The 27,559-nt window shown below is 42.8% G+C and overlaps 1 protein-coding gene across 2 annotated transcripts in view; it reads left to right on the forward strand.

Moving 5' to 3' along the window:
• Window positions 1-27,559, forward strand: part of AFG1L (AFG1 like ATPase) — a 127,059-nt gene that overhangs the window by 73,240 nt on the left and 26,260 nt on the right. For both annotated transcript variants that reach the window (XM_054982702.1, XM_054982711.1), the window contains 3 exons: window positions 11,555-11,637; window positions 15,912-15,982; window positions 16,239-16,339. In XM_054982702.1, coding sequence (XP_054838677.1) covers window positions 11,555-11,637; window positions 15,912-15,982; window positions 16,239-16,339 — 255 coding nt within the window. The remainder of the gene's footprint in view (window positions 1-11,554; window positions 11,638-15,911; window positions 15,983-16,238; window positions 16,340-27,559) is intronic.

A 27,559-nucleotide genomic window follows, 5' to 3' on the forward strand; every position in this document is an offset into this window, starting at 1 on the left:
ATTTCTTTCTGCTTCAGAAAATTTTCGGGACAGGAAGGCACATGGCTTAAGTTTTCCATCCTCCCCCCTCTGCAAAAGTACGCCTCCAATCGCGGTGTCGCTGGCATCGACCTGTACCACAAAGGGGCGATTCTCATCGGGGTGTTGTAGGACGGGTTCAGATACAAATTGCGTTTTAAGGTGGTTGAACGCCGTCTGGCACTCTGGTGTCCAACGTAATTTGGCACCAGGCTTTTTGGCTTGGTCTCCTCTGTCTTTGGTTTTTAACAGTTCAGTTAGTGGGAGCGCGATTTGGGCAAAGTTTGCAATGAATTCTCTGTAGAAGTTGGCAAAACCCAAAAAGGATTGTAGTTCCTTGCGGGTAGAGGGTGTTTGCCAGTTTTGTGCCGCTTGTACTTTGCCCAGGTCCATTTTTAGACCATCTTTGGATATGCAATAGCCTAGATAAGTGAGTTCTGTTTGGTGAAACTCACATTTGGATAATTTAATGGGTAATTTGTTACACATTAGAGTGGTTAGAACTTTTTTTACAAGCTCTACATGTTCTTCTTCCGTTTCTGAATAAATTAACACATCATCCAAGTACACAACTACTCCTTGGTATAAGAATTCATGTAGCACTTCATTGATCATGGACATGAAAACCGAAGGGGCCCCGGCCAGGCCGAACGGCATAACTAAATACTCAAACTGGCCGAGGGGCGTGTTAAAAGTGGTTTTCCATTCATCCCCTGCTTTAATACAAACGTGGAAGTAAGCATCTTTGAGATCCAATTTTGTAAAGATCTTACCTTGTGCCACGACGTTGAGTAGATCTCTGATGAGTGGGATGGGGTAGGCGTTGCTGGAGGATACTGCGTTAAGTCCCCGAAAGTCTGTACAAAGTCTTAATCCCCCATCCTTCTTTTTGACGAAGAGTACTGGAGCCGCATGCGGGCTGTTCGCGGGTCTAATAAATCCTCTTTGAAGATTGGTGTCAATGAATTTACGAAGTTCTCCCCTCTCGTTAGGGCTCATGGGATATAGTCTGCCTTTAGGCAAGGAGGCCCCTGGTAATATCTCTACGGCACAGTCCGTCCTTCTATGGGGAGGTAAGGTATTGGCCTCTTCTTCAGTGAAAGCTTGAGTGTACGCTCGGTATTGTTTGGGTATTTGATTGATTTCTTCTTGGGTGAGAAGAGCGTGTTCAGTGCGGGTAGGATTGGTACCCCAATTTTGATTCCAGCGGTGTTTTTTGCAAGCATCATGGGTGAATGTGATACTCCCAGCTGCCCAGTCTATGTAGGGGTTGTGATCCCACAACCAGAATCAATGGATATTTGGCAGTGGCACTAATTACAAACGATCTCACTTCCCAATGTTGCCCCATGCCCGCTATGACTGGAGCGGTTTCAGTGGATTCATGTTAGTGCCCTCCATTTGTTCAAAGATAACTGGAGTTTCCAATTCCTTAATGGGAAGTACTATTCCATTCACTAGGGCCGGTGCAATAATGTCTCTAGAGCAGCCCGAGTCTATAAGAGCTTGAACACGGATGTGCATTTTTCTTTCTGGATTCACCAACGTTACTGGAATGAAGAGTATGGACCCTTGAGGTCTGTTCAAAGTAGGAACTGACTGAGGTTTGATCTGCCGTTTGGGTCCTTTTACGACAGATCCATTTCGTTTCCCGAGGTAGGACTCTCTGGATTCTCCTCTCCGGTTAGAGCTGTTGAATCATAATCCATACTTCTTCTAGCTCTAACCCTCTTTCGGGAGGATTTCTACGTGCAGCTCCTCTGCCTCTTGCTGTTCTAGGAGCTGGTGTCAGACGCGGTGGTGCCGGGTAGGCTGCAGGGGCTGGACGTCTTAGTTGGAGCGGAGTTCTCTGCACAGGCCGGTACGGACATTGCGCTGCAAAGTGACCACTTTGGCCATACTGCAGGCACAAACCTTGTTGCCATCTAGCATCTCTCGCTCCTCGGGTAGCCTATCCAGCACCTCTGCCTCCTCTAACGAGAACTGAGGAGCGCCTTTGTCCCGCATGTTGTTGTTGTTCCACTAAACGGACCTTTAGCATGCGGTTTTCTACTTCACAAGTCAATTGAATCCACCCCAATAAGGTAGGAGGATTGTCTTGCATGAGGGCTCTATCCAACAACTTAGGATTCATGCCTTGCTTGAACAGAATTATTTTGGTGGATTCCTCGCATCTAGGACATTTGGCGGCAAGCTGTCGGAATTTTGTAGCATAGTCTCTAGCCGACATGCTTCCTTGCCTAATAGACTGTAATTCATTCCGGGCTCTAGTTTCTTCTAGAGGGTCTTCATATTGGGCTCGGAGTGCGTCCACTAGCCCTTGAAGAGTATTCAACTCGGGGGCACCGATATCGTACAGTCCTACATACCAATCTGCAGCTTTACCTTGGAGTCTCGACCCAAGGTGTTCAATTTGACTGGCCTCACTTCCGAAAAGATGTCCTCATCGATTGAAAAACTGCACTGCTTGTACGAGGAAAAATCCCAGTTTGGAAGGGTCTCCATCAAAGGTAGCTTCTAACTTTACCCAGCCCATGGGTAGTTCCTGCCTGGGAGCTGGTGCTGGCATCGGATAAAAGTTGAGCGGGGCGAGTTGCAATGGAGGTTGTTGTGGCGCAGGCGGTGGTAGCAACGGAGGTTGCTGAGGCCGCGGCTGAGGTTGTCGTGGAAGAGGTCCCCCCGGGATCGGCTGGGGAGGAGGCCTCCTAGGTACAGGCAACCTGGGTGCAGGCTGTACTGGTGCTGGCTGAACCGGCGGTGTACCTCGAGGCGCCGGCAGTCTGGGTGCTGGTAGCAGCGGAGCTGGAGTCGATCCTGGGGGTGCCGGTTGTAACGGAGTTGGGTGCGGAGATGTAGGCTGAAGAGGCACAGGGGTTCCTCCGGGAACTGGTTGACTCGTTGTCGGAGTCTCTCTCGGCCCCAGCGTTTGGAGTGGTCGGGGGGTTCCTCCGGGAACTGGTTGACTCGGTGTCGGAGTCTCTCTTGGCCCCGGTGTTAGAAGTGGCCGGGGGGTGGTGCCTCTTCCAATAACGCTCATCACCTGGGTAAGCCGCGGAGTAACCCCTCTTGGTAGAGACGGTGGCTTGCTCCCTTGGGTCGTTATTGGGGCAGCAACCGGGGAAGCGGGCCCCGTAGGACGTTCCGGTATTTCCCCATCTCCATCGTTTCCCCTGTCAACTGGTTCCTTGGGATAAGGTTCGACCGGCTCTTCTGGACAGGGTCCTTATGGACAAGGTCCTTCCCTGGTATCAGGCTCCGGATCTCCGGGTTCATCTGGTTGCTGGGGCCACAGTTGGATTGGGCCCCCAGGCTGTGGAATATAGCTTTGTAACGTAGACAAACTTTGGCTGATGTCGGGCAGACCAACTGGCGGTTCTCGCCCACCGTCCCCCACCACAAGTACGGACAGCAGGTGGACAGCGTGGGCTAGAATTTCTTCCATGCTTGCCAGTCTGGTCTCCAAAACTTGTACTCTATCTGGGTTTCCTTCCCCGAGCTCAGCATACTCAGTAGCCTGCGAGATCGGCACATATTCGGCATGTGGCTCTGTCACAGCTGTCCGGGGCCAAGGCTTTATTTCTCCCATGCCTTGTTCTTCTTGGGACCTTCCAGCTAAGATCCCTTTCGCTAAACCAGTGACTGCTGAAATACCAGCGTCAATCGCAACAGTTCTACTTTGCAGTTGCATGCAATGGTGCTCACTTACATCCTGTTGCTCCGACCACGGGGTAACTTCGGAGTAATCCCAGCTTAGGACACCGTGGCGGGACGTCTCCCACTCCGTTTGCTCGGTTGTCCTGTTCCAGTAGAGCCACGGTTGGCTGCTGGCGTGCTCAGGAATCGCCTCTAAACTCCGTCGGCCGTCCATCGGTGGTTGCGAGAACATCGTACTAGCTCTTCGTTCTCTCGCCTCTTTTGGTCTCGCACCCCACTGTGTCGGAGTGGGTACGGAAAACAGTGGTTTGGCGGCCGCTCTAGGCCGGGTATCCGCACTGCTGGGGGCGAGAGTGTAGTGCGTAGTAACTGAGGAGCCGTTACCTTTTGGTACGGGTTCTTGGAGTTCCAATCCTTGCGAGCCAGGGGAGGCATACGGGTCAAACAAAGGGTCCCTGACTGGGACAGCTTTGGAATCTGTCTGATCCGGCCTAGGCATTGGAAAATTGGGATTCGTAACAAAATGTCAGAACTGTGGCTAGATAATGCCCTTAATCCAGACTACCTTCTGCAATCAGACAAAAGCCCGTTGTTTTCAAAAGTTTACTGAAGAAAGAATTCATTATAGTCCACAGGCCCAGATACAATATCCAGGCTGGTACACGTGTTTTGTTACGAATGACAGGCAAAGCACGAGTTACAAAGTATCAGAACCCAGCAGGCCCAACCTCCCCCCATAGTTCTCAAAACAATCCCTTTGAAGCTGAGAAAGCGAAAGTTTCCCAAGGCTGGACAGCGATAGCCAAAACAATCCTCTTCCGTGAGATAGCTGCTGGGAACATCTTGGCACCTGGGAACAAAGCACTTAGAATACGGAAAGAATTAATATGGAGTCTCTTCGGTTACATACATACACTTCAACCCTGACAATCACTGGTATAGTTTCAGTGGTGACTGGGTTCATAATCGAGCCGTCCATTTGTTCAAAAATAACTGGAGTTTCTAATTCCTTCATTGGAAGGACTAATCCATTAACTAGAGCGGGTGCAATAATATCTCGGGAGCATCCAGAATCGATGAGAGCTTGAACACGGATGTGAGTTTTTCTTTCAGGATTGACTAGCGTAACAGGCATGAATAATATGGACCCTCGTGGTCTTTCCACTATAGGAATGGACCGTTTTTTGATCTGCCGTTTGGGTCCTGTTACGACAGATCCATCTCGTTTCCCGAACTTGGGCTCTCGGGTCCTTCTTCTCCAATTAGAGCGGTGGAATCGAATTCCATAACTTCCTCCAGCTCTAATCCCTTTTCTGGAGGATTTCTCCGGGTGGCTCCGCGCCCTCTAGTAGTCCGAGGAGCTGGCGTTGGGCGGTACGGCAGGGGAAGGGTGGTCGAGGTTGTACGTGCTGGCTGAAACGGAGCTCGTTGCACAGGCCTGAGTGGACATTGTGCTGCATAATGACCGCTTTGGTCACAATTTAAGCACAGTCCTTGACGGCATCTAGCTTCTCGCGCTCCTCTAGCCGCGTATCCAGCTCCTCTTCCCCCTCTGACAATTATCGAAGTTCTTCTATGCCCTGTTGCTTGTTGTTGCTCTACGAGCCATACCTCCTGCAACCGGTTTTCTACTTCACACGCAAATTGGATCCAACCCAATAGTGTTGGGGGATTGTCTTGCATAAGAGCCCGATCCAATAATTTAGGATTCATGCCTTGTTTGAACAAGATTATTTTTGTAGACTCCTCACATCTCGGGCATTTGGCGGCTAGCTGTCGGAATTTAGTTACATAGTCCCTGGCCGACAGATTGCCTTGCCTAATGGTTTGCAATTCCGTTCGGGCTCTATCTTCTTCTAACGGGTCTTCGTATTGGGCATGGAGAGCTGCTACCAAGCCTTGTAAGGTGTCTAGCTCCGGGGCCCCCAATTCATACAAAGTTACATACCATTCTGCTGCTTTTCCTTGCAGTCGGGATCCTAGATGTTCGATTTGACTGGCTTCATCCTCGAACAGATGTCCCCAATGATTGAAAAACTGAAGCGCTTGCACTAGGAAAAACCCTAGTTTCGCAGGATCTCCGTCGAACGTGGCTTCCAGTTTCACCCATCCCATCGGTAATTCTTGAGGTCTAGTGACTGGTGATGGCAACGGGTAGTATTGTAGAGGCGCTGGCCTCTGCCTAGGCCGTGCATCGGGATGTCGCAGACCCTGTTGTATTGGGGGTTGTTGAGGTCGTGGTTGCGGGTACCCCTGCTGTCTTGGAGGTACCCGCAGATTAGAGTCCTGCTGCTCTAAAGCACTATGCCGAACTGGCATCAAACTGGGCTGGTTGTGGAAATGTGCCAAAGGTTGGGTCTAATGATCAATGTAAAGAAGTCAAAGTTGAAGCCTATGCAGAAAGTAGCCTATATTGGTGCTGTCCTGGACTCCATGATGTGCAGTGTCACTCTGCCGTTAGACAGGGCACTGGCTATTAAATCTACATTTGCTACAGAGTTTGGAATATACAAAGACTTCTGGGGTTAATGACAGCTACCACCTCAGTAGTGCCTTTTGCTAGGCTGAAAATGCCTCCTTTGCAAAATTGATTTGTGCGGAAATTCAAAGCATCTTCTCATTTCCCTAACCATAAGCTCCCTATTCCGAGACAAGTTCTCAGAGCTCTTGAATGGTGGGGCAGAGATGATAATTTGTTTAGAAATATGCTCTTTGGCACTAAACAACATCAAATCACTGTAACAACCGAAGCATCTTTGCAGGGCTGGGGTGCACACTGTGGTGAGGTGACTATACAAAATGAGTGGTCTGACAGGGGAAAAGCCTTACGTATCAGTTCCTGGTACTCAGAGCCATACATTATGCTCTTGTCCCATTCGCAGCTATGCTCCAGAGCAAGGACATTTAAATCCCAACAGACAACACTACAGTGAAGTACAGCAGTGAAGGACAGCATTAACAGCTTTACTCATCAGAACAAAGCTGTGAGGCCCCTCTCACTGGCGCCCCCACCTGACGGCCTGCCATCCTGCCAGCTCTCCCGGCAGGTGACCTCTGGCCTCAGATGGGCAGGGAAGAGGATTGCACCACCTTGTTCCTTTTCCTTCCCTGGGAGTGACAGCATGCACCATCTGCCTTTCCTTACACTTCCTCCTTGGCCTTCACAGGAACCTGACTTTATATGCCTCCCCTTGTCCCACCTCCCTGGATTTTCTCCCAATTGCCACCCAGCCTCCCTGAGTGGCCCTTCTCCTAGCCTATCTGATGGGAGGACTGGTTAGACGCTGCAGTCTCCTGGCCCCACCCACTCCATCCTAGCCCAGGGCATGGCATTTCCTCTGTTCTCTGCCTAGCTTGCCCCTGCTGCTTCTGAAGCCTCTCCAATGGCTCCCTTGGTGGCTTGGGCCTGTGCCTGCCTGGCTTGTGCTGCTGGCACTCTTCTGTAGGTCTGGCTGAGGTGGAGCTGCCTGGGCAACTGCAGGAGAAGGGTGAGTCTGCTGGGTGGCTGCAGGCTGTTCCTCAGGGTTGTGCCTGGGCTTCAACTGCTGCTGGCCTACGGGTAAGGGAAGCCTGAGAGTCTGTAGAGGCACCTGTAGCTGAGGTACTGCCAGAGGTGGTGCTGCAGGGCCTGAGGATGGTGCCTGCTGTTGCCAGGCTGGTGGGAGGGGTGGAGAGGAGGATGGCATCACTGGACAAAAGCCTTCTGAAGATACAAGCCTGCACATGGTCAATAACTGCCTGTACATGTGCATCTCTGTTGTGGTCTCCACCTTATAGAATAGCCTGCCTGAAAAGGTCAGGAAGGCTCCCATTCTCCTGACTTTCTGCAAACTGGACAATAGAATTATGCAGTAGGGCATTTTTATAAAGGTAATAGGGCTATATTATAATGCAGTGGTTCAAGAAGGTGCTTTAATAAATACAAGAGGGAGACAGGCATATCTCCTGGGGAGAGAGTTTCCAAAGTTTTGGCACTATAACCAAGAAGGCTCTTTCTCAAGTCACCACATGTCTTGCCTCAGATGGCAGGGGAACCCAAAGCAAGGTCTCCAAAGATGATGAGAGTTGAAGGGTAGATGCATATGGGAGAAGGCAGTCCTTAAGGTATGCTGTCTGTAAGTTGTATAGGGCTTTAAAAGTCAATATGAGCCCTTTGAATTGGGTCTGTAAGCAAATTGGGAGCCAGTATAGATGAAACACTGGCGCAGTGTGGTTCCTACAACCCACCCCAGTCAACACAGGCGACAGTATTCTGTACTAGTTACAGCTTCCAGATAATCTTCAAGGGCAGCCCTGGGAAGGACCACAGCTGACTCACCAGCTGGTGCTGATGAAAGGCACCCCTGGCCACTACTGCCACCTGTTTATCTAACAAGAGGCCTGGGTATAGCCTTAGCAAAGCCTTTAGCCAGGGAGAGGGGGGAGATGTCAGCCAGTTTATTATTAGCTACAGAGATTATTGTTAGTGTTTTCCAGATTTTTCCCCTACTGAATCATGAAGACTAGAATGCTGCCTTTTCTTATTTAATTAAATAATAAAATTGTTTTAAATTAATTCAATTGTATTGATCTTTAACTATTATGCTATGCACACTGATAAAAGTTAACATGAAAGGAGCTAGCTAGGCGTATGGACTCCCATTTTAAGAGGGGTAAAAGCCTTGCTCCTGCACATTTTTGTATGAATGTCAGGTGAGGGAAGGAGTTGCATTTCTCTTTCACAGGTATCCCTGTTCACTACAGATTGTAATGCTGTTAGGGCCAAGATGACCCCTGAGATGCAGCCATAGAAGTAGAGTACTGTACTCCTATGCACTCAACCTTAGCAACCAAAGAAAGTTTGTGTATCGATTCCATTGCATAGGGATGGATCACGATTTCTAAATGGCACAGATCCCAAGTTCCCTGACAAGATGTATTGTCGAAGGCTTTCACGGCTGGAGAACGATGGTTGTTGTGGGTTTTCCGGGCTGTATTGCCGTGGTCTTGGCATTGTAGTTCCTGACGTTTCGCCAGCAGCTGTGGCTGGCATCTTCAGAGGTGTAGCACCAAAAGACAGAGATCTCTCTGTGTCACAGTGTGGAAAAGATGTTGGCAGGTCATTTATATCTACTCAGGAGGGGTGGGGTTGAGCTGAGCCATCCTGTAAGAGTTTCCCAGGGTATGGAATGCTAATGGTGGGAGGCTTCACTGTATCCTGAGGAGGTTCTTTTGCATATGGATTGGTGCTTGATGTGCTAATCTTCTCTGCAGGGCTATTGTCGGGTATAGAGTGTTTTGTTAGCCTGGTGTTTTTCAGAACTGGAAACCATGCTCTGTTCATTCTTAAGGTTTCTTCTTTCCTGTTGAAGTTTTGCTTATGCTTGTGAATTTCAATGGCTTCCCTGTGCAGTCTGACAAAGTAGTTGGAAGTGTTGTCCAGTATTTTGGTGTCCTGGAATAAGATACTGTGCCCTGTTTGAGTTAGGCTATGTTCAGCCACTGCTGATTTTTCAGGTTGTCCAGTAACAGTCCAGTAACTGATGAGTGTTAGGGCTTGCGGTAGCCACCGCTGGGCAGGGCACTGGCATGTCTGATTCCAACATCAAAGGGGTGCCAGGGATGCTGCAGGACCCTGCTCTGTGGAAGGAGGGGCAGTATACCTCACCCAGACTCCCTCTCAATCCACTCACTGGCCTGCTCAACCTGCACCACTCACCCCCTTTGAACTCCACCCTCTCCTCCTTCATCAACTCGCCATCACTCTCATTCTGCATCACTCCTACTCAACCCACCACCCCAGTGCTCTTCTGAGCCATCCTTTATAGGGCTTTCTCACCCCGCCCCACCCTCCTTCCAAGCTCCACACCCCTCCTTTGCCTTCCAGCATTGTCCTGGGCTGCCTCAAGCAGCTGCAGCTGGGGTAGCTGATTTGGCTGTGTTGGTCAGCAACAGCTGTGTCTTGCTGGCTGGCTGTCAAGCTTCTCTGGCTAAGCTGATTGCTGAAGGCAGGCCCAGCTGTCGCCCCTTGGCTGGCTGCCCAGTTTCTCCGACAGAACGCCTGTGGCAGCTCCACCTGGAGTTGCTTGGTTCCTGGTGTCTCCTGAGCCAGGTTATTGCCTTCTCGCTGGTGTATAGGCTGGGGCGTGGCTCTGAACTGCTGTGGCTGCTTCTTCTCCTTGTCCGGTAAGGGCTCTGCTTGGGCAGCTGCTGGGTCCCTATTGCCCCTGCCTTTGCCCTCTCCCTCCGCTCTGCTTAGCCCCCTAACTTCCCACTGGAGGGTGGAGCTAGCTGGCCTCCCCTTGCCCTTTCTAGCCCTCTGAGGCTTGGGAGATTCGTCTCTTCCCCCTGGTGGAGACAGGTTCTGGCGCTGAGTGCTGGCTGGCGTGGCTGGACAGCTTCCTCCCGGCAAGTCCGGGGGCTGTGCCTCAGAACCCGGACATGAGTAGCCAGTGGCATGATTGCAGAATGGGAGTAATGTGCATGTTTCATCTAGCTTCTGATAGTAATCCAGTTGCGGCATTCTGCACCAACTGCAGTCTCCAAGTTGACTTTAAGGGGAAGCCTATACAGAGTGCGTTACAGTAGCATAGTTTCAATGTTACCATGGTATGGATCCAGGTGGATCCAAGTGAGCAGATCAGTTGTGTCAAGGGGCTGTCTTCCAAGCCATGCCACGATTTGTGCAAAAGTTTACAGAGCAGTACTAATTTATTATTGCAATCTAATGGCAGTTGTAGGATCCATCCCATTATAACAACCACCATAATAATCCTGGTAAAATGCATACTTATAGTTTTAACACAACATTCTGTTGCACTTCTTCTCCAATTGTACGATTGAATACAGCATATATGTAATTTTTTAAAAATCATCTAGATTAAAAATTTAGTTATATTAGTATTTTTTATTCTTGAATGTGGACTTTGTCATATCTGCTGACCATGGTATGTTTTGGCTTCAGTGTTATGCACACTTACTTGAAAGTAAACCCCACTGACTTCAGTAAGACTTACTTTCAAGTAAGTACGCATAGGACTGGGCTGTTTGACTTGCAGAACTGCATGCAAATTACCATACAGATTGCAGGCATTCATTGCCTATTTTGAATGACCAAAAGTACTGAGGTCTTTTAAAACTTGAATCACCTTTTGTACATCTTCAATAAACTTTCTCTTAATGCTCTGTTAAGGTGATTTCTTTAATGGCTAATATAAGCAAAGATGAGAATCAGCATCTTGTAGATAGGGGAATGTTCAGACTGGAATCAGTAAGACTTGGATTATAGTTATTTTATTTATTTATTTATTTATTTACCTTCAATTTCTATTCCGCCCTCCCCGAACTAGCAGGTTCAGGGCGGATTACATTCTATAAAACAGCACATTAATAACAACAATATAATAAAAATTTAAAATTAAAACAATATGAAAACAGTACAATGGAAGTATTTAAAAGTACAAAGAAGGCAGCACAGGAGTCATCAGTTTAGTTTGGACCAGTTATCATATTTCAGACTAACCTACCTTATGGGAATGGTATGGAGATAATGGGGAAGGAAGAAGGAGAGCCTGTATATTATCTTGAACTCCTAGAAGCAAGGACAGGACAGTTTACATCAAATGTGTATTAATGGCTTCCCAATGGAGCAAGGAGGAGCAAGGAAGATGTAAAAGTGCAGAGCCACCATGTAGTTAGTCCATTGTCCAAGTGAGTAATCCATCCTGGTGTCTAGCTTGCCAGATCCACTATTTTAACTTCCTTGTGACACATGGGAACAGTATGAATCAGGCAGGCTGGTAAAATGTGTTGTAGACAAGAGAACTCTTGGTAATTATCTGCAGAATTCCACAGCACTTCCTTGAGAGAAGTAATGACAGTGTCCTTTTGTTTCTGTATGCAGAAATATTGTAACACCATCCAACTGGATTCTGGGATAGACTACAGGAAACAAGGGCTTCTGGCCACAGGGAAGCTTTACTACCTGTAAGTTGTTGAAGTTGGGAACAGTTTTTTCTTTCTCCTACTAGCCAATAATTTCTACCAGGAGCAAGTAAGTGGGGAGAGGGGGCTTCCTTCATAGAACTGGAAGACTGACACCCTGTGGGTTAGTCGGCCAACTGCCTTCCATGTTGCCACAGCGCTACTACTGTCAAACAGCATTTTTAGTATCTTTAGCAGCTTCATTTAAAATGTGTGACTGAATCAAAACTAATTAGGATTTTTGGGGAGGTGTGGTGTTTGTGGAACTGAAGTGACAGATGGCTATAAAGCAATGAATATCCTCTTGTGAAAGAGTGTGCAATTCCCTGGTAAATAAAAGAGCATCCTTTATTGTAGTAAAGTAATTATTTATACAAATCCTCTGACAAGGACTCATTTACTGTTGGGTGTTCCCATTTGTGGATTCAAAAACTTGTCTTATTTTGACAGATGATCTGCTTGTATCTAGGATGCTGATTTACTTCTGCATTTATTGTGTATTTGGAAATGATAAAAAAATTAAATGATACTATAATACAGCTATAAGTACAATTTATCTGTATAGCTCTGATTTCTGTTTCCCTAATGATAGTTTACCCTCAGAGCAATTTGAGAATACAAGTCTATGTGATGCAAAGTTGTTTCAACATTTAAGAAGAGAAAGTGGTTTTAATCAAGCCAATACAAGAACCAATCTACTCATAGCTTTATTGTGGCATTGTTTTCATATTTTTATTACTTTTGAAGCTGTTAAATAATTACTGGGCTTCTATCAAGCAAAATGTGCAAATTAACAGTCTCTGTCCAAGAGTATAATTGCAGTTTACTCTTTGGACTGCCTATATTGTTTTGTTCACCTTCTAGGATTATACAGAACCCTTATATTGAAACTTAATTTCTGAGTTTTATACTTAGGGTTGATATAGGGCTTGAGCCAAAGTTTCAGAGATTTAGCCCTTTTCTTGAAGTCTTCTAAAGAATGAATAAAACCTCAGGGTGAGGTGCTTCCATAAAAATTCCTGTGCATGCACAGTGCTTTCCTTTTTCTTGTTGGAGGTGGTAAGTCATTTCATGTAGTGGATTCTGGCCCAAAACTAATGCATAATGTAAACTATTATTTTGGGTTCAGAATTTCATCTCTTGAAAAGAAAAAGTCAATTAATCTATTATATTGTGGTAGAATTCATATTTGTCAATTAGAGGCTTAATTAATGTAGTGTTTCTGGATTTTGCTTCCTATAAGTTGTTCTCTCAATCTGGTCATAAATTTAGCCAGTTTATATTTTGAGCACTTTTTACTTGTTTCTCCTGCTCTAGAGCTATTGGAGAAGGATTTGTAGTATTTCATGGTTGACTTGTCCTGGCCTGGATAGCCCAAGTGAGCCTGATCTTGTCAGATCTCAGAAGATCTCAGATCTGAGAAGCTAAGCTTGGATAATAATTGGATGAGAGACCTCCAATGAAGTCCATGGTTGCAGAGGCAGGCAATGCTAAACAACCTCTATTAGTCTCTTGCCATGAAAACCCCACCATATCAGCTATGACTTGAGGGCACTGTCCATCATAGGAAAGAGTCCAGTAGCACCTTTAAGACTAACCGAATTTACTGTAGCATAAGCTTTCGAGAAAATCCAGAGGGAATCTGAATTTCTGTGGGGAAAGAAATTCATAGATGTGTCTCACAACAGCGAGAGCCCCATTTTTAATATCTATTCACATAGTTTCCTGAGTTGAGGACTATACAAATCAATGCGATGAAACTGGGATTCAGCCCTCCTCTCATCTCCAGTAATGGAGAACAGCAAACAACGGCTTGGAGTCTCTTTTTATAGATTATTTAAAAACTGGCCAGTCATCCAGTTGACTTAATTTCTAGCAGGAAACTGGAGCTCATTTCCCTTACCTGGTCAGCAGACTCCTCAGTCTCACCTAGACTGCGGTGCAATTTTTTGACCTTCATCCATATCATGGGTATCGCTTGACTTTTGCCATGAGAGAGACTGGAATATAAGTCTTGAAGCTCTTAGTATTTTTTGATACCATTGACCATTGTACCCTTTCAGACTGGTTGGTTGCGATAGGCATAAGGGGCACAGCGCTCTGGTTGTCCCACCACTATTTGGCTAATTGGTTCTAGAAAGTGGTGTTGGGAGACTGCTGTCCAATTCAGTACGCCTATACTGGGCTGTGTCTCAGGGCTCTTTCTTGTCCACTATTCTGTTCAACATGAAACCTCTAGCAGAAGTCATCTGGAGATTTAAGTTGAAGCATTATCAAGTATCTAATGCTGAACCTGGACCTCAAGGTACATTTCAAAGACTCACACACTGGAGTCAGGTAAAAATTGGGGGGATATTTGTACAAACTGGTGTCAATTCCCAGGTTTGCACACAAATCTACTCCTCAAAAGAAAAAAAAGAGTTGATGGGCATTTTAAAGACTTTAAAATGTTCATGTATTGAGAGAAAAACTACTGCCACATCTCAAGATCTCAGCCATAATTTTCAGGGTTGCTTAACAACCCTATAAATAGTTAAAACTAGCAGGAGAGACTGGAAGGCACTGTTGCTGGGCATGTCAGGAGATGGATGGTAGAGGTAAGGGGAGAGTAGGAGAGCTACCACCAGGTAAGCCAGACAGGCAGAAGCATTAGCAGCAGTGCTGAAAGTGAGCAAGTATGTGGGCAGGTGGTTATGGCAGTAACTGGAAAAAGGAGCAGGGAAAGACGGAGAGTGAGAGATGTAGAACTACTGGGTGAGCCCAAGAGGAGAAGGTGGAGGTAGGGAAAGTGAGAGAAGCATTGAGGTTGAAAAGGGGAGGGTATGTGCTGGTGGGGGCAGAGAAGCAAGAGAATGTAGTGGGAGGGAAATGGAGAGATCCCCCCCCCAAGTCTCATGGATCCACCTCTTTTCAGTAGAAACAGGTAAGTCTGTGTATGTTGTGGAGGGGTGTCATTGTACATACAGGAAAAGTGTAAGGGTGAAGTTGGGTGAGAAGGGGGAATCAGTGAAAATTGTCATCCTTTCCTGCAATGAAAAACATGGTTAAGATCAACTCCATTATCTTGCCCATGCTGAAGATCTGAGCTAGCTACCACTGTGCTCCTGGACACAATTCAAGATGTTTGTAGTTCCTCAACATGCCAGTTGCCTCCTTTAAAATCCCCTTTCCCTCTGCATCCTTGATGAAAATTTTTCAGTGCTACCAAAACACTAGGGTGTTGACAGCAAAGCTCAGCTGGAAGGTAAATATTGTGTCCAGGGAAAGGGGAGAGACACCTCAACGTTTGATAGATTCTCTTGAATTCAGTAACTAGGCTAGTGTTTAACAAGTGAATAGTTTCTCCCACACCTTTTGAGACTGTATTTCCAGTAAGTTGATATGCTGATATAAAACCCAAAATCTTGCTTGGTAATTTACAGTATCTGCTGTGATTCATCTCCAAGTTTTGTGAGGAGTATGTTACATAGCTTTCCTTTTTCATTGTAAATTGAAGGAAAGAATCAATGGTGCTGTAAGGGCAGTTGCTATAAACTGCCTGATGATTCTTAGAGCTGAAATAGTATTTATCTCATAACATCTTATATGACCCATATCTACTATATGGCCTTTCAAGGAAGTTGGTTATATGATGATGTGTTCCTTGGATGCTGCCCAACATTTCTTGGAGAAAGATTTTAGATATTTCAGAGCTGATAGTATGTAATGTGATCCTATGCATGTTCACTTGGAAATAAATCCCAATAAATTCACTGGGACCTTTTTCTAAAAAAGAGCACACTGAACTGCATCCTTATTCCTGGCAAGTATTGAGCTGGCATGCTCAGTTTCACTCATACCTGTTAAAGCTATGGTTAAATAAAAAATAAATTTGACTCTATTTTCTCCCTGATTCCAAAAGGCCTTTCTTCAGACGCTTGACAGCTTTTGCCTCTTTGCTCTTATTTTGCATGAAAGATATCGACAGCAGCTTGTCTTTTTCATTGTGTACATGTATAGTGTTGATGGCCTTGCTTTGCCCGAATTGCCTCATTACAGGAAACAGCTTGAAACACAGAAGTCTTTCAGTGTATGCAAATAAAACAGAATCCTCTACCTGAGAGTTAATGTTCTCTGCTTTTAAGTGTATTCTAAATCTAATGTTTGTATTTACAACATAACATCCTGTTCTCTCACTGTCTTTTTTCATGGGCAAAAAGCTAAGCAAGCTCAGGCAGCTGTTTGATGTTGGCTTCAAGTGTTATTAATTTCATATTCTATTATTCTTTTCACTGTAGCACAAGTGAAGCTGATGTGGAGGCTGTCATGGATAAGTTGTTTGATGAGCTGGCTCAAAAACAAAATGATTGTACGTAAGTTAATTTCTCTTGAAAGAGAATACATTTAGAACACAATGCCCAATCTCCACTGACCAATTAATAAGTTCCACTGCTGTATATGGGTTGATGCCACACTCAAGTGGCAGTCATTGTATCAGCATTTTGTCTAATTTATGTGTTGAATCATGTGCTATTATTCATCAAGCTATGCATTTCCTATCTGTAAGAGATGAGTTTTATAGTAATTATCCAGACAAGATTGAGTCTTTGTTCATGTTCCCATAGTAACTAGACCAAGGATTTTAAAAGTACAAGGCAGAGGGCTGAGAGTGAATAAAGCATGTGGAACCGTTGCAGACTTCACGTTTGAAGAGCTGTGTGACAGAGTGAGTACCCAGTCAAATCTAGATCTGTTGGGCTTTTCAGGCTTTCCCCTTCTTTTTTATCATATCTCAGCTCCAAACAAGCCTTCCAGTCTCATTTGAACTTACAACAATAACAACAAATTTGCAGAGTGGAAAGGCAAACACTGAACAGGTAAGAAAGCATGGTAAATGGTTTCTCCTGAGAGGTGGCACAAAAGTCACTTTTGAAAGTAATAGGTGATGTAATTTAAATAATTATATGGAGCTTCCTGGTGTATTAATGCCCCAAAGCCATTCATAGTTAGATATTGTTAAAACACAAATTAAAGATCCTTGATGCTCACTCACAGAAGGATCATTTGTTACTACCAAGTAAAAGAAAACAGAAGTCTAGTGGCAGCTTAAAAACTAACAACATTTATTCCAGCATAAGCTTTCTTAAATCAGAGCTCACCTCATCAGATAAATCTGATAAAGTGAGCCCTGGCTCATGAAACCTTATGCTGGAATAAATGTCATTAGACTTTAAGGTACCAATGAACTTCTGTTCTATTTTGTTGGATCAGATTAATAGGCTGTCAGATTGGCCAATTCCAGACAAGGTTTTCTGCACTGCTGCCATGGCGTATTTGTCATGAGAAGTCTAGTGTTGCCTATGAGTACTGGCATTTTTTTTAACTGAAGAGATTAAGGTAAGACTTCTGTTCAGATATCTTGCAACAGAAGGACTTACTGGCAGTTCTTGGACATCTTACGCCAAGTTGGTCTGTGAGATTCTGAGGAATTGGTTGTCTGTCCATCTTCATCTGGACTGAGACTGTAGAGCTGCCAGCCAAGAAATGCATTGAAGAATTCTGTTTGGTGATTAATTGGCCTGCAAAGGCTTCATAGATTAAGTGCTGTTAAGACTCTAATAGATGATTTCATGTAAAGTGGATTTCAGAGTTTTATATGGTATATAATGCATCCTAAAATATGTATGCTGCTCATCCAAATACACAAATGATCTCTACCAATGACATCAGTCTAAAAGGAATGTTAATAGCTTATGTCATCATTAATGCTAAAGATAACACAGCACAGTGTTTTGTATTCTGGATCTGATGTCTTCTCCTTTTCTAGTTCACTTTCATTTTTTCAAGACACTAGTTCAAGAACTTTCCTCTTGCCAAAAATAGATTGAGGCTTCCTGTTTTTTATTCTTATGAACTGCATGATACTATGGTATGTTCTTTCTGTAATGTGGATACTAAACTAAAATTCCCCAATGGGATAAATTCTAATGATGAATATTTGGAGAAAGGGGTGATTTTCAGTGCAGATTTTATATGTGCTTAGATCCATTGTACATAGTGCAGCATTTCCACAATACCTTCAAACCCTAAATCTCAATTTATAGGTAAGCATTTCCATGACTAAATTAGATCATCCCTGAAAACAAGTGCTCTCAGAACAAATGCATTGGTGCAAGGTCGTTTCTCTTGAAAGAGAAATGTATAGTAAAAAGGTAACATTCTTATGTGGTATCACTAACAACTTAATCTCATGCATTTGTACTTGGCTAAAAGTCCTGCTGAACATTCGGGCTTACTTTCTAGCAGTGTCAAGATTACATCCTCAATTTTAAATGCGAAAAAATTTATTTCCATGAAGTATTCAAGCCCCAGAAACTTGCAGAGAGGACTTAACAGATAGCATCCTGTTGAAGAAGATTGGCTCTACTTCTTACAGACTGCAAGACAGAGTAAATATTCATAGTCTCTGCAACAATAAAAACATTTTGAAATATGAATATAAGTCTTTTGTTTTTAGCTAATTCAAGGCAGCTATATATTCTTTTTTTTCTTTTTTTTTGGCAGCTATATATTCTAAGATTTTTTTCAGCTATGACTAACCAATCAGTGTGTACAAAGTGAATAGATATTTAATACACAGTTTTTAATATTGGAAATTTGATTAAAGATATTGTGATTCAGTACATTTTTAGCTTTTTTATATTGGCCTGGGTATTCTTGCATCCAAGGTTTTTTCTTTTCATTTCAACCTCTTTGGGTTTTTTTTCTGGATTGAAATCCCACCCACCTTTCAGCTTTGCTGTTCAAATATAAATATACAAAAGCCCAGCATGAGAATTTTCCAATCAGTTAACCTTGTACAGATTTTGATTATTTCATTTGTGCAGTTACATATGTTTGTTTTGAGCCATTTCAAGTAGAACTCTGGATTATAACCAGTCTTAATAATAAAGTATGGTCGTTTTTTTCCCAACTCACTATTTTTTAAAAAAAGTTAAATCTGCATATTTTCTTTGCTAAGGTTGTACTGAAACTTACATATGCTCATGCAAATTATGCACTCATTGCAGCAAATGAAAACAAAAGTTTCACTAAATGTTCTAGAAAAATTATATAGTTGCTTTTCATACACTGCTCTGATTGTGTGTAGTGAGTCACTTCACTTCTGTTTTTTCCCCCAATCCATTTAATATGTCAGTAAAGGAAATCAGTATTGACCAAAAGTGTAGATGTGGTATTGTTCTGTTTTTAACGCCTTGGTTTATCAACATTTCCTGACTCCTTACAAATTTTGTCATATTATCATAGCAAACACTGCCCTCTGATGGAAGTAAGTGACTTTTAAAGGTAATTAAGACTGTTTACAGTTGATTACTTCTCAGTTGCAACAGCAACAATTTATTCCTTACCAATGCTATGGCAGTAGCACTCATCCAGTGGTAGTAATTTGATAATGGTTAAAATGTCATGGAGCCATGCTATGGAAGTAAGAGCCTATTCATCCTGTTTTCTTAATTGTAGCTTATTCCTCTTGTAGTCTGAAAGAGAACTTAATTTTGTCTCTTAAAAAAGAAAAGGATATGCACTTGTACTTTAAAATATTTCAAATATTAAAACATTTACTATATCATATCAAAGATTTTCAGGCATGCTGGAGTGCTCTATCCAAGAGCTGTCTGTGCTGATCACACCAAAACGTATACATACCCATTACATAGGGTTGCCACTTGGGAAATATCAGATTTGGGGATGGAGCCTAGAAAGGTTGAGGCTTGAAGAGGGGAGGGTCTCAGCATGGTATCATGCCATAGAATCCACTCTCCAGAGCAGCCATTTTCTCCAGGTGAACTGATGTCTGTCAGCTGGAGAACAGTTGTAATTCTGGGAGATCTTCAGATCTCTCATGGAGGCTGGCAACCCTACAGTAGTTTTGTTGGTTTGGAAGCTTTTTGTTTTCCTTTTCTAAAGTACACTGGAAGAACTGGTGCCTGCTTTACACTGTGAAAATTGGCTCTGTGTGATGAATCTGAAGCCATGTGTGGTCATGCATATGCCCACAACTGCCTGGAGAATGTAGTAGGTGAACCAGCTCATTTATAGACAGAGCCACAATGACCCACCAGCTATTCCACAATTGCTGGAACACTTTCATCAGCTGCTACAATCTTGAAAATGACTGTATGTTTAGACAGGTTGGTCCACCTGTTGTGTCCTCCTGTTCAGTGGCTGTATTGGGATGCTTTCATGTATCCTGAGTCACACTGTACTAACAGTACATCTGTTAACAAAAAAAAGCCTGCATGAAGCAAAAGGCTTATAAGAGAGAGAAAAATAACCCAAGTTACTTACAAGCAACTATGTTTAAAATTGCTTTAAAAATGTGCAGGATCTGCTATACTGCCAGTAAAAGTTGTGTTCCTTTCATAACATTACAAAAGAAACAGTTCTGCAGAAAACAAACTTTAGCTACGTTACTGATAAAACTTAACTTGGGGTTACTTTGTAATCTAGCTAAGTTTCTAATAGAAGATCTAGGGTAACTAATAAGCGCTTGGGGTTCAAAACTGTAAATGTTAAAATAACCAACTTACACAGCAATAATAGCAGTCAACACATTAACTTCTCAGTGAAGAAGAAAAGAGTAGATGGTTCAAGTCAAGCAGATTTTTTTTTTAAATTTTTTATTGGATTAGAAACATATAATAACAATTGTAATCACATTCTTTAATTTTTTCTAATTCTAACCCCCTCCCTTTCCCCCCCCTTTTTGTTGACTTCCAACAGTTTTCCAACCCCCTATCCACTTTCCCTCTACTCCCTTCATACTTATTTTATTTATTTATTATAATATACTTTCAGATTCTTCTAAGCACTATTTCCACTTCCTTTCATATAGATTGTCATATAAATTGTCATATAAATAAAATCCGCTTAATCTATCTTCTTCATTAAAACTAATAATACTCATTTTGATAACCTGTATTTTATCTTACTCCTTCTATTCTCTTCGATATGGAACAAACAATTTGCCCCCCTTTATACATCAATTCCAATACTGCTATACACATACTTATTATACACACTTATTGTCATTTACTTAGGCTTCTATTCTATATATTGTTCTTTATCTATACATATACCATAAGTCTAACAATTAGACCTATTTTTAAATTTACGAATGTATGTATATATTCACTCTATGTTATACGGTTATCTTTCCACAAAATATAGATTAGTTAATTTCTATCCCAATAATTCTCATAGTATCAACACTACTTAATATAATACTTAAAAATCATATAAAGTTGCTTAGAATTTTTCCATTAACTCCACCCCCTCGGTATAGTCACTTCTCTCCTCCTGTGTACCTCAATAGTTTTCAAACTGCCACAGTTCTCCTCCCACCTCCCATTTTTTCACCAGATATTGTTTCAGCTTTCCCCAGTCTGTGTTAAACTGCCCTGGATCAAGGTCTCTCCGTTTTCTTGTCATTTTGTCCATCTCCGCCATGTACAGCAATTTGTAAATCCAGTCCTCAGTAGTTGGCACTTCTTGTACTTTCCACTTCTGCGCATACAAAAGTCTGGCTGCTGCCGACTTTTCAAGTCAAGCAGATTAACAGCTTGGTAGGTTTGTCTTGGAACGAATGAATTTTGCGCTAGTGCGACAATGATGAACCTCTACTTCTAAATATCACAGGTAACAATGTTCATATAATCTTATTCTATGTAATCTGTCCTGAATCTCAGTGAGAAGGTGGACTATAGATAACATAACATCATAATATAAATAAATACATTAAAATAAAATAAAAATTAGTAACAGAAATTCACAGTATTTTTTTCTGTCATCCATTTTTACATGACAGCAAATTTATTAATTGAGAACATTGATACTGAGATGCCTGTAGCCTGACTGAGAGAGCCTATTACCCTCACAATCTAGTTTAAAAGTTACTCCTTTTCAGGGTGCCCTGAGAACTGTATCTGTGAAGAGGGATTAAGATGTGTGTATGTTTGTTTTAAAATAGACAATTCTTAGCAGCACACCAAATTGTAGTGCCCAAAGCGTTTAGGGAAAAAGTATAAATTTAAAGTAGAACTGTTTTGTGTAAATGGGAACTGAGTGACCAGAGTTTTCTGGCATTTGTTTTGATTCAAGTAGTACATGGAAGGAGAGAGGATGGAGGATTAGACTGGTATGGGAATAGATCAAACACTAGTGTTAGTGAAGTGGGATTTTTGGTTATTCCAGTATTAACAACCAAAAATGTCTCTAATTTACTACAATAATTATTAAGTGTGAGGATAAAGAATGTCATTATGAGGAGGAGTTTTACCAGATAATCTTGTTTGAAACTTGAGGTGGAATAACATGCTCAAAGATAGTGCTTGCTGAAGTGCCATCGAGTATTCAAATCAAGCATATCAGTTATTCATAGAGCAAGCTATAGACTTTAGAATAATTATTTCCTCAAAAGTGGTATTGTGTTGAGGCCTGTGGGCTGCTGTTGACTGATACAGAGGCATTATGCTCTTCATAACACTTACTTTTCACAATAAATTATTCCAATACTGGAATCATTATAGGGCCCAGATTCCCAGTTGTCTCATACTAATCAATCTTTGATACAAAGTAAGACCTTGAACTCTAGATAAGCTTCAGTGACTTATATGCTTCATTCAAGGAAATAAAAAACATTTTCTAGTAGACTGAATTGAAGGATGTTGCTTCATAGTAACTGGAAACCATGGTTTATTTATCTTTTTCTACAATTAGTTCATAAAGGACATCAAGCAAAGTATTTACTTTTTAATAGTGGTTTATCACATTGTGTAAACATATTGTGCATGGAAAGGAGCCATAGTTCAGCGGCAGAACCCGTACTTTGTGTGCATCACTCAAGCCCGGGTGCCTGCAGATAAAGGGCCATTGGTGGCATGGCTAGGAAGAGCCTCTGCTTGAGGCATTGGAGGGTTGCTGCCAGTTAGAATATACAATGGCTTATTATGAGACAGCTTCTTGATATGGTCACAGGACCAAGCTGGATCCCAGACTTAGTCAAATTTATTTTTTCACATTTAAAGTATATTGGCTTTGTATAGCCCACCTGATTTAGGTAATTTGGCCTGTTTTCTTCTTTCAAAACATTTTATTTCAAAAGACACAAGTTGTTTGGCTAATTCATACATTTTTAGAGCCCTCTGCTGTTGAGAATCCTGGCACAAAGAAATCTCATTGTCTGTGAAGATACACAGGTTGTGTTGCCAACACCAGGCTGCTAGCATCCAGTTCTATATATTCCTAGCAGATGCGCCCAACACCCTCACAATGCCTGCAAAAGAACATCAGCTGTACCGTGGGCAGCCGACAATATTGAAGTGATGCTTTTGAGGAGCTCTTGGGCCAGGGCACACATTTTCTTATCAGAGGGTCTAATAGTGGTGCTAGATATTTTCCAAAACAATGAAACAGAGAACCTCAGGTCACAGTGCACCTGTTCTGTGCTGCAAAGACAAATATATCTGGTCATAAACCAGTTCAGAAATTATAGGAAGGTTAATGTAAAGGGATAAGATCACACCGGTTTCAAAACAAGGTTGGGTAAGTTAAGGAACAATATTTTCATTATACAATCTTGTGTGTCAAATGTGACACACAGGGATTATGTACGTCCCCAATACAGCAAACATTTCAAATGCCACTGAGTTTTCATTATTTAAAAGTATTTACAGTGTATTTCCATCATCACCCAGCGATATCATTTTACTTGACACACAAACCCTGACTGTTATGACCTTTACTTTCTTTGGGGTAGATTTTTCTTTTAATCTTTCCCTTAACACCCTCTGGGTAGTTTGCTGCCACCAGGAATATTATATTCCAAGATATTTTATTTAAGTTTTCCCTTTGGTAATGTTCCTAAGCATCAGGCTCCTTCATGGTTTCATGTGGCCCTGAGGATAGGAATGGGATATAGCAATGACAGCTACTCTGGGATATAACAAAACAAAATAAACTTTTATTTAGTCAAGAAGCGTATCGGTTTCATAAACATAGTTCCCGGTTCTTAAAGTTACTTCCTATAAACTCATTCACACAGATCTCTTCTAAGGCTTCACACACAGTTAGCCTCTTTCTCTAACTCAATATTTCTCTCACAGAAATGCTTAAACTCCTCAGGCAGCACACAGCTAGCCTCTTTTTCTCTGACTCTCATTCACAGAAATATTAAACCTGCTCAGGCAGCACACAGCTGGCCTCTCTTTCCCTGACTGAGTGTTCTTTCACAAACATGCTCAGTTCAGGTTCCACACAGGTTATATTTCTCTCATAAATACTTCAACATACTCAGGCAGCACACAGCCAGCCTGCTTTCTTCTGACTGACTGAAACTTTTCTCTCTGCACTGTCAGTCTAAACTGCATTCACTCCGCCCACACTCTCAGTCATCAACCAATCATATCACTCACTCATCCCTCTCTCACCCCCCCTCTTCACCTAGCTCAAACCAAGCATTTAAAGACACATGCACACATTTACTTGAAATCATTACACTGACCTATAGAATTTATGGATGCTTCAGCATCCAGTAACAACCTACATGAGTGAAGGCCAAGCAGTAGAGAGAGAGACCTTTCATATTATCTTATACTCACTACTTTTCAAAGGAGTAAGTCCCCATGTTCAGCTACCAGTTACCAAGTGGTGAGAAATCAAGTGATGTGCATGAATTTGCAAACAAGACGCATCCTACTTCTTGTTCATCATTTAACTTATGTGAGGAATCCTAAGCAGGTCTATTCAGAATCCTACTCAAGTCTGTTCAGTGGAGCTTACTCCCAGGAGAGTGTTCTTAGGATTGCACTGACTATCTACCTTCTTGCAAGTTCTCATAGAATCTCAGCATCATAGAGTTGGAAAGGGCCTTATAGAAAATCTAGCCCAATCCCCTGCCCAATGCAAGAACAGTCTAAAGCATCCCCAACAAGTATTTGTCCAGTCTCTCCTTGAAGATTGCCAATGAGGGGGAATGTACTATATCCCTAGGCAACTGATTCCATGGCTGAATTGATCTTAATGTGAAGAAGTTTTTCCTAATGACCATCTGGTACCTTCTCTCTTGTGGTTTAAACCCATTGTTTTGAGTCCTATCCTCTGTTAATAATAATCATACTATGTGAAAGGCAAGCCATATTGGCAACGACTCACTTTTTATCCTCACGCAGGCACATTGCTAACAACTCTGTCCTCAAGGCCACTGTGAAACACCTGCTTGCTGCTGGGAGAGGGACTGCTGAATTGACGGCCTAAGCACTCCTCCCTGTGTCTCACCTGAGGGTCTCTGAGGAGAAGGTGGAAGCCTCAGTGGCGTTGGACACTTGTCTGCACTTATCTGAGAGAGGTCCCCAATTCTGACAAAATCTTTACAACAACATTGTTTACAAAGAAATCTTTCAACATTTATGACTGATTGTTATGTTTCATGAAAAATAAAAAGACCAACAACAGTTTTCTAGAGGCCGTTGTATTTTTTCACACAACGGGCCTTGTTGCTAGTAATAGCAATAATGTTTGATTTATATACCGCCCTTCTGGACAACTTAACACCCACTCAGAGCTGTTTACAAAGTATGCTATTATTATCTCCCCAACAAACACTCTGTGAGGTGGATGGGGCTGAGAGAGCTCCAAGTTGTGACTGACTCAAGGTCATCCAGCTGGCTTCAAGTGGAGGAGTGGGGAATCAAACCCAGCCCTCCAGATTAGAGTCCTGTCACTCTTAGCCACTACACCAAACTGGCTGTTGTCAAGAGGAACAGCTCCCTTACCTCCTCTAAGTGACAGCCTTCTAATTACTTAAAGAGCACAATCATGTCACCTTTCAACTTCCTCTTCTCCAAACTGAATATTCCCAGGTCCCTTAGTATTTCCTCGTAAGACTTGGTCTCCAGGCCCCTGATCATCCTGGTTGCTCTCTCTGCACATGTTCCAAGTTGTCCACATATTTTTTGAAATGAGGCCTCCAGATCTGCACATAGTATTCCAGCTGGGGCCTGACCTATGTAGTATATAGTGGAACAATTACATCCTGTGATTTGGATGTTATGCCTTTGTTGATTCACCTAAGATTGCTTTCACCTTTTTTGCTGCTGCATCACACTGACTGCTCATATTTAGCTTCTCAACGACCTGTACCCCGCACACTGCTACTCAGAAGTGTATCCCCCATCTAGTGTGCCTGCGCTGCATTTTTGTTACCCAGGTACACTTATCCCACACTTATCCTTGTTAAATCACATCTTATTCAAATTTTCCCTCTTTTCCAGTATGTTCAGATCTTGTTCTACCTCTATCTTCAAGGGTATTTGCTACTCCTCTCAGTTTGAAGTCATCTGCAAATTTAATGAGTAATCCCTTCACACCCTTGTCCAGATAATTTATAAAAATGTTGAAAGCATTGGGCCCAGAACTGAGCCCCATGGCACTCCACTGAACACCTCAGTTCAATCAGATGTGATGCCATTAACAACTACTCTTTGGATGTGGTTATCCAGCCAGTTCCCTATCCATCTAACCATCCTAGAGTCCAGTCCACAAACCACCAGTTTACCCATCAGAACATCATGAGGAACATTGTCAGAACTAAGGCAAAGTCGGCAATGAGCCTTTCTGCCTTTTCTCTGTCCTTTGTCAGAATTACTCCATTTTCACACAGCAGTGGGATATCACCCCGTTTATCTTCCATTTGCTCCTCATGTATCTTAAGAATGTCTTTTGTTATGGTGAGCCCCTCTGCCAAGTCTCACCTCATTCTGAACTTTGGCCTCTCTACAACTGCCCTCAAGTGCCTAGCTATTCCTAGATACTCCTTCCCTCCTTTTCCTTCCCTCCATTTCTTGAACATCTCCTTTTTCCTCCTTAGCTCATCACAGATCTCTCTGTTCATTCACATTTGCTTCTTAGATCCTTTACTGTATTTCCATCTTGCTGGAATGGTGATAGCTTGAGCCTGCAAAAGCTTGTTTTTTAGGAGAGCCCGCCCTTCATTCACTCCTTTCCCTTCTAGCATTCTTGTCCATGGAATAACTCTCATCATATCTCTAAGTTTATTGAAGTTTGCCCTACCAGAATCTAACTTGGGCATTTGGCTACAAAGCCCCTTGGTACCCCACAGCAAAAGGAATTCTAGGATGACCTGATCACTCCTCTCTAAGGTTCTCACCACTGGTACCCCATCAATCAACTCTTTCTTTGTTATTTAATATCAAGTCCAGTATGGCTAAGCCCCTCATTGCTTCCGCCATCATTTGAGAAAGGAAGTTGTTGGCCAGGCAGGTGAGGAAGTTGCGTAACCCTGGACACGCATCACACATCAGGGAAGTTGATGTTTCCCACAACTACAAGGTCATGTTCCTTGGATACCCTATTAAGCTGCTCACAGAGGGCAGAATCCACCTCATTCCCTTGGACAGGCAGTCTGATCCATTCATCTTCTATTCTGTATGTCATCACTGCTATTTCATTTTTGGGAACTTCAGTTAAATCAGTTGGATTTTAGATTGGATACCTTCAGGAACACATCTACCAGAGACATACATTGCATTCCAGTTTACATTTCATTCCAATTTATAGAGGAAATGATGATGATAATGACGATGACAATGATTTATTTTATTTATAATCTATCATTCTCACTGAGACTCAAGGCAGGTTACATACCATAAGCCGATACGATCAACAGCTGGGACATTCAATAAACAATGCAATAGCGTATGCAAATACAAATTTGCAAAAATTTAAGAACAAGCAGAAATATAATACAGAACTGAAACAATGCTGAAACAGAGCATAAGCAATTAAACCCGACGTTAAATAATATATACATTGCCTAGTAGGAACACACTTCAACATACAGTACACAGTAGAATAGGCTACAATCCCT

The sequence above is a fragment of the Eublepharis macularius genome, chromosome 1 (genome assembly GCF_028583425.1).
Source record: "Eublepharis macularius isolate TG4126 chromosome 1, MPM_Emac_v1.0, whole genome shotgun sequence".
Lineage (NCBI taxonomy): Eukaryota > Metazoa > Chordata > Lepidosauria > Squamata > Eublepharidae > Eublepharis > Eublepharis macularius.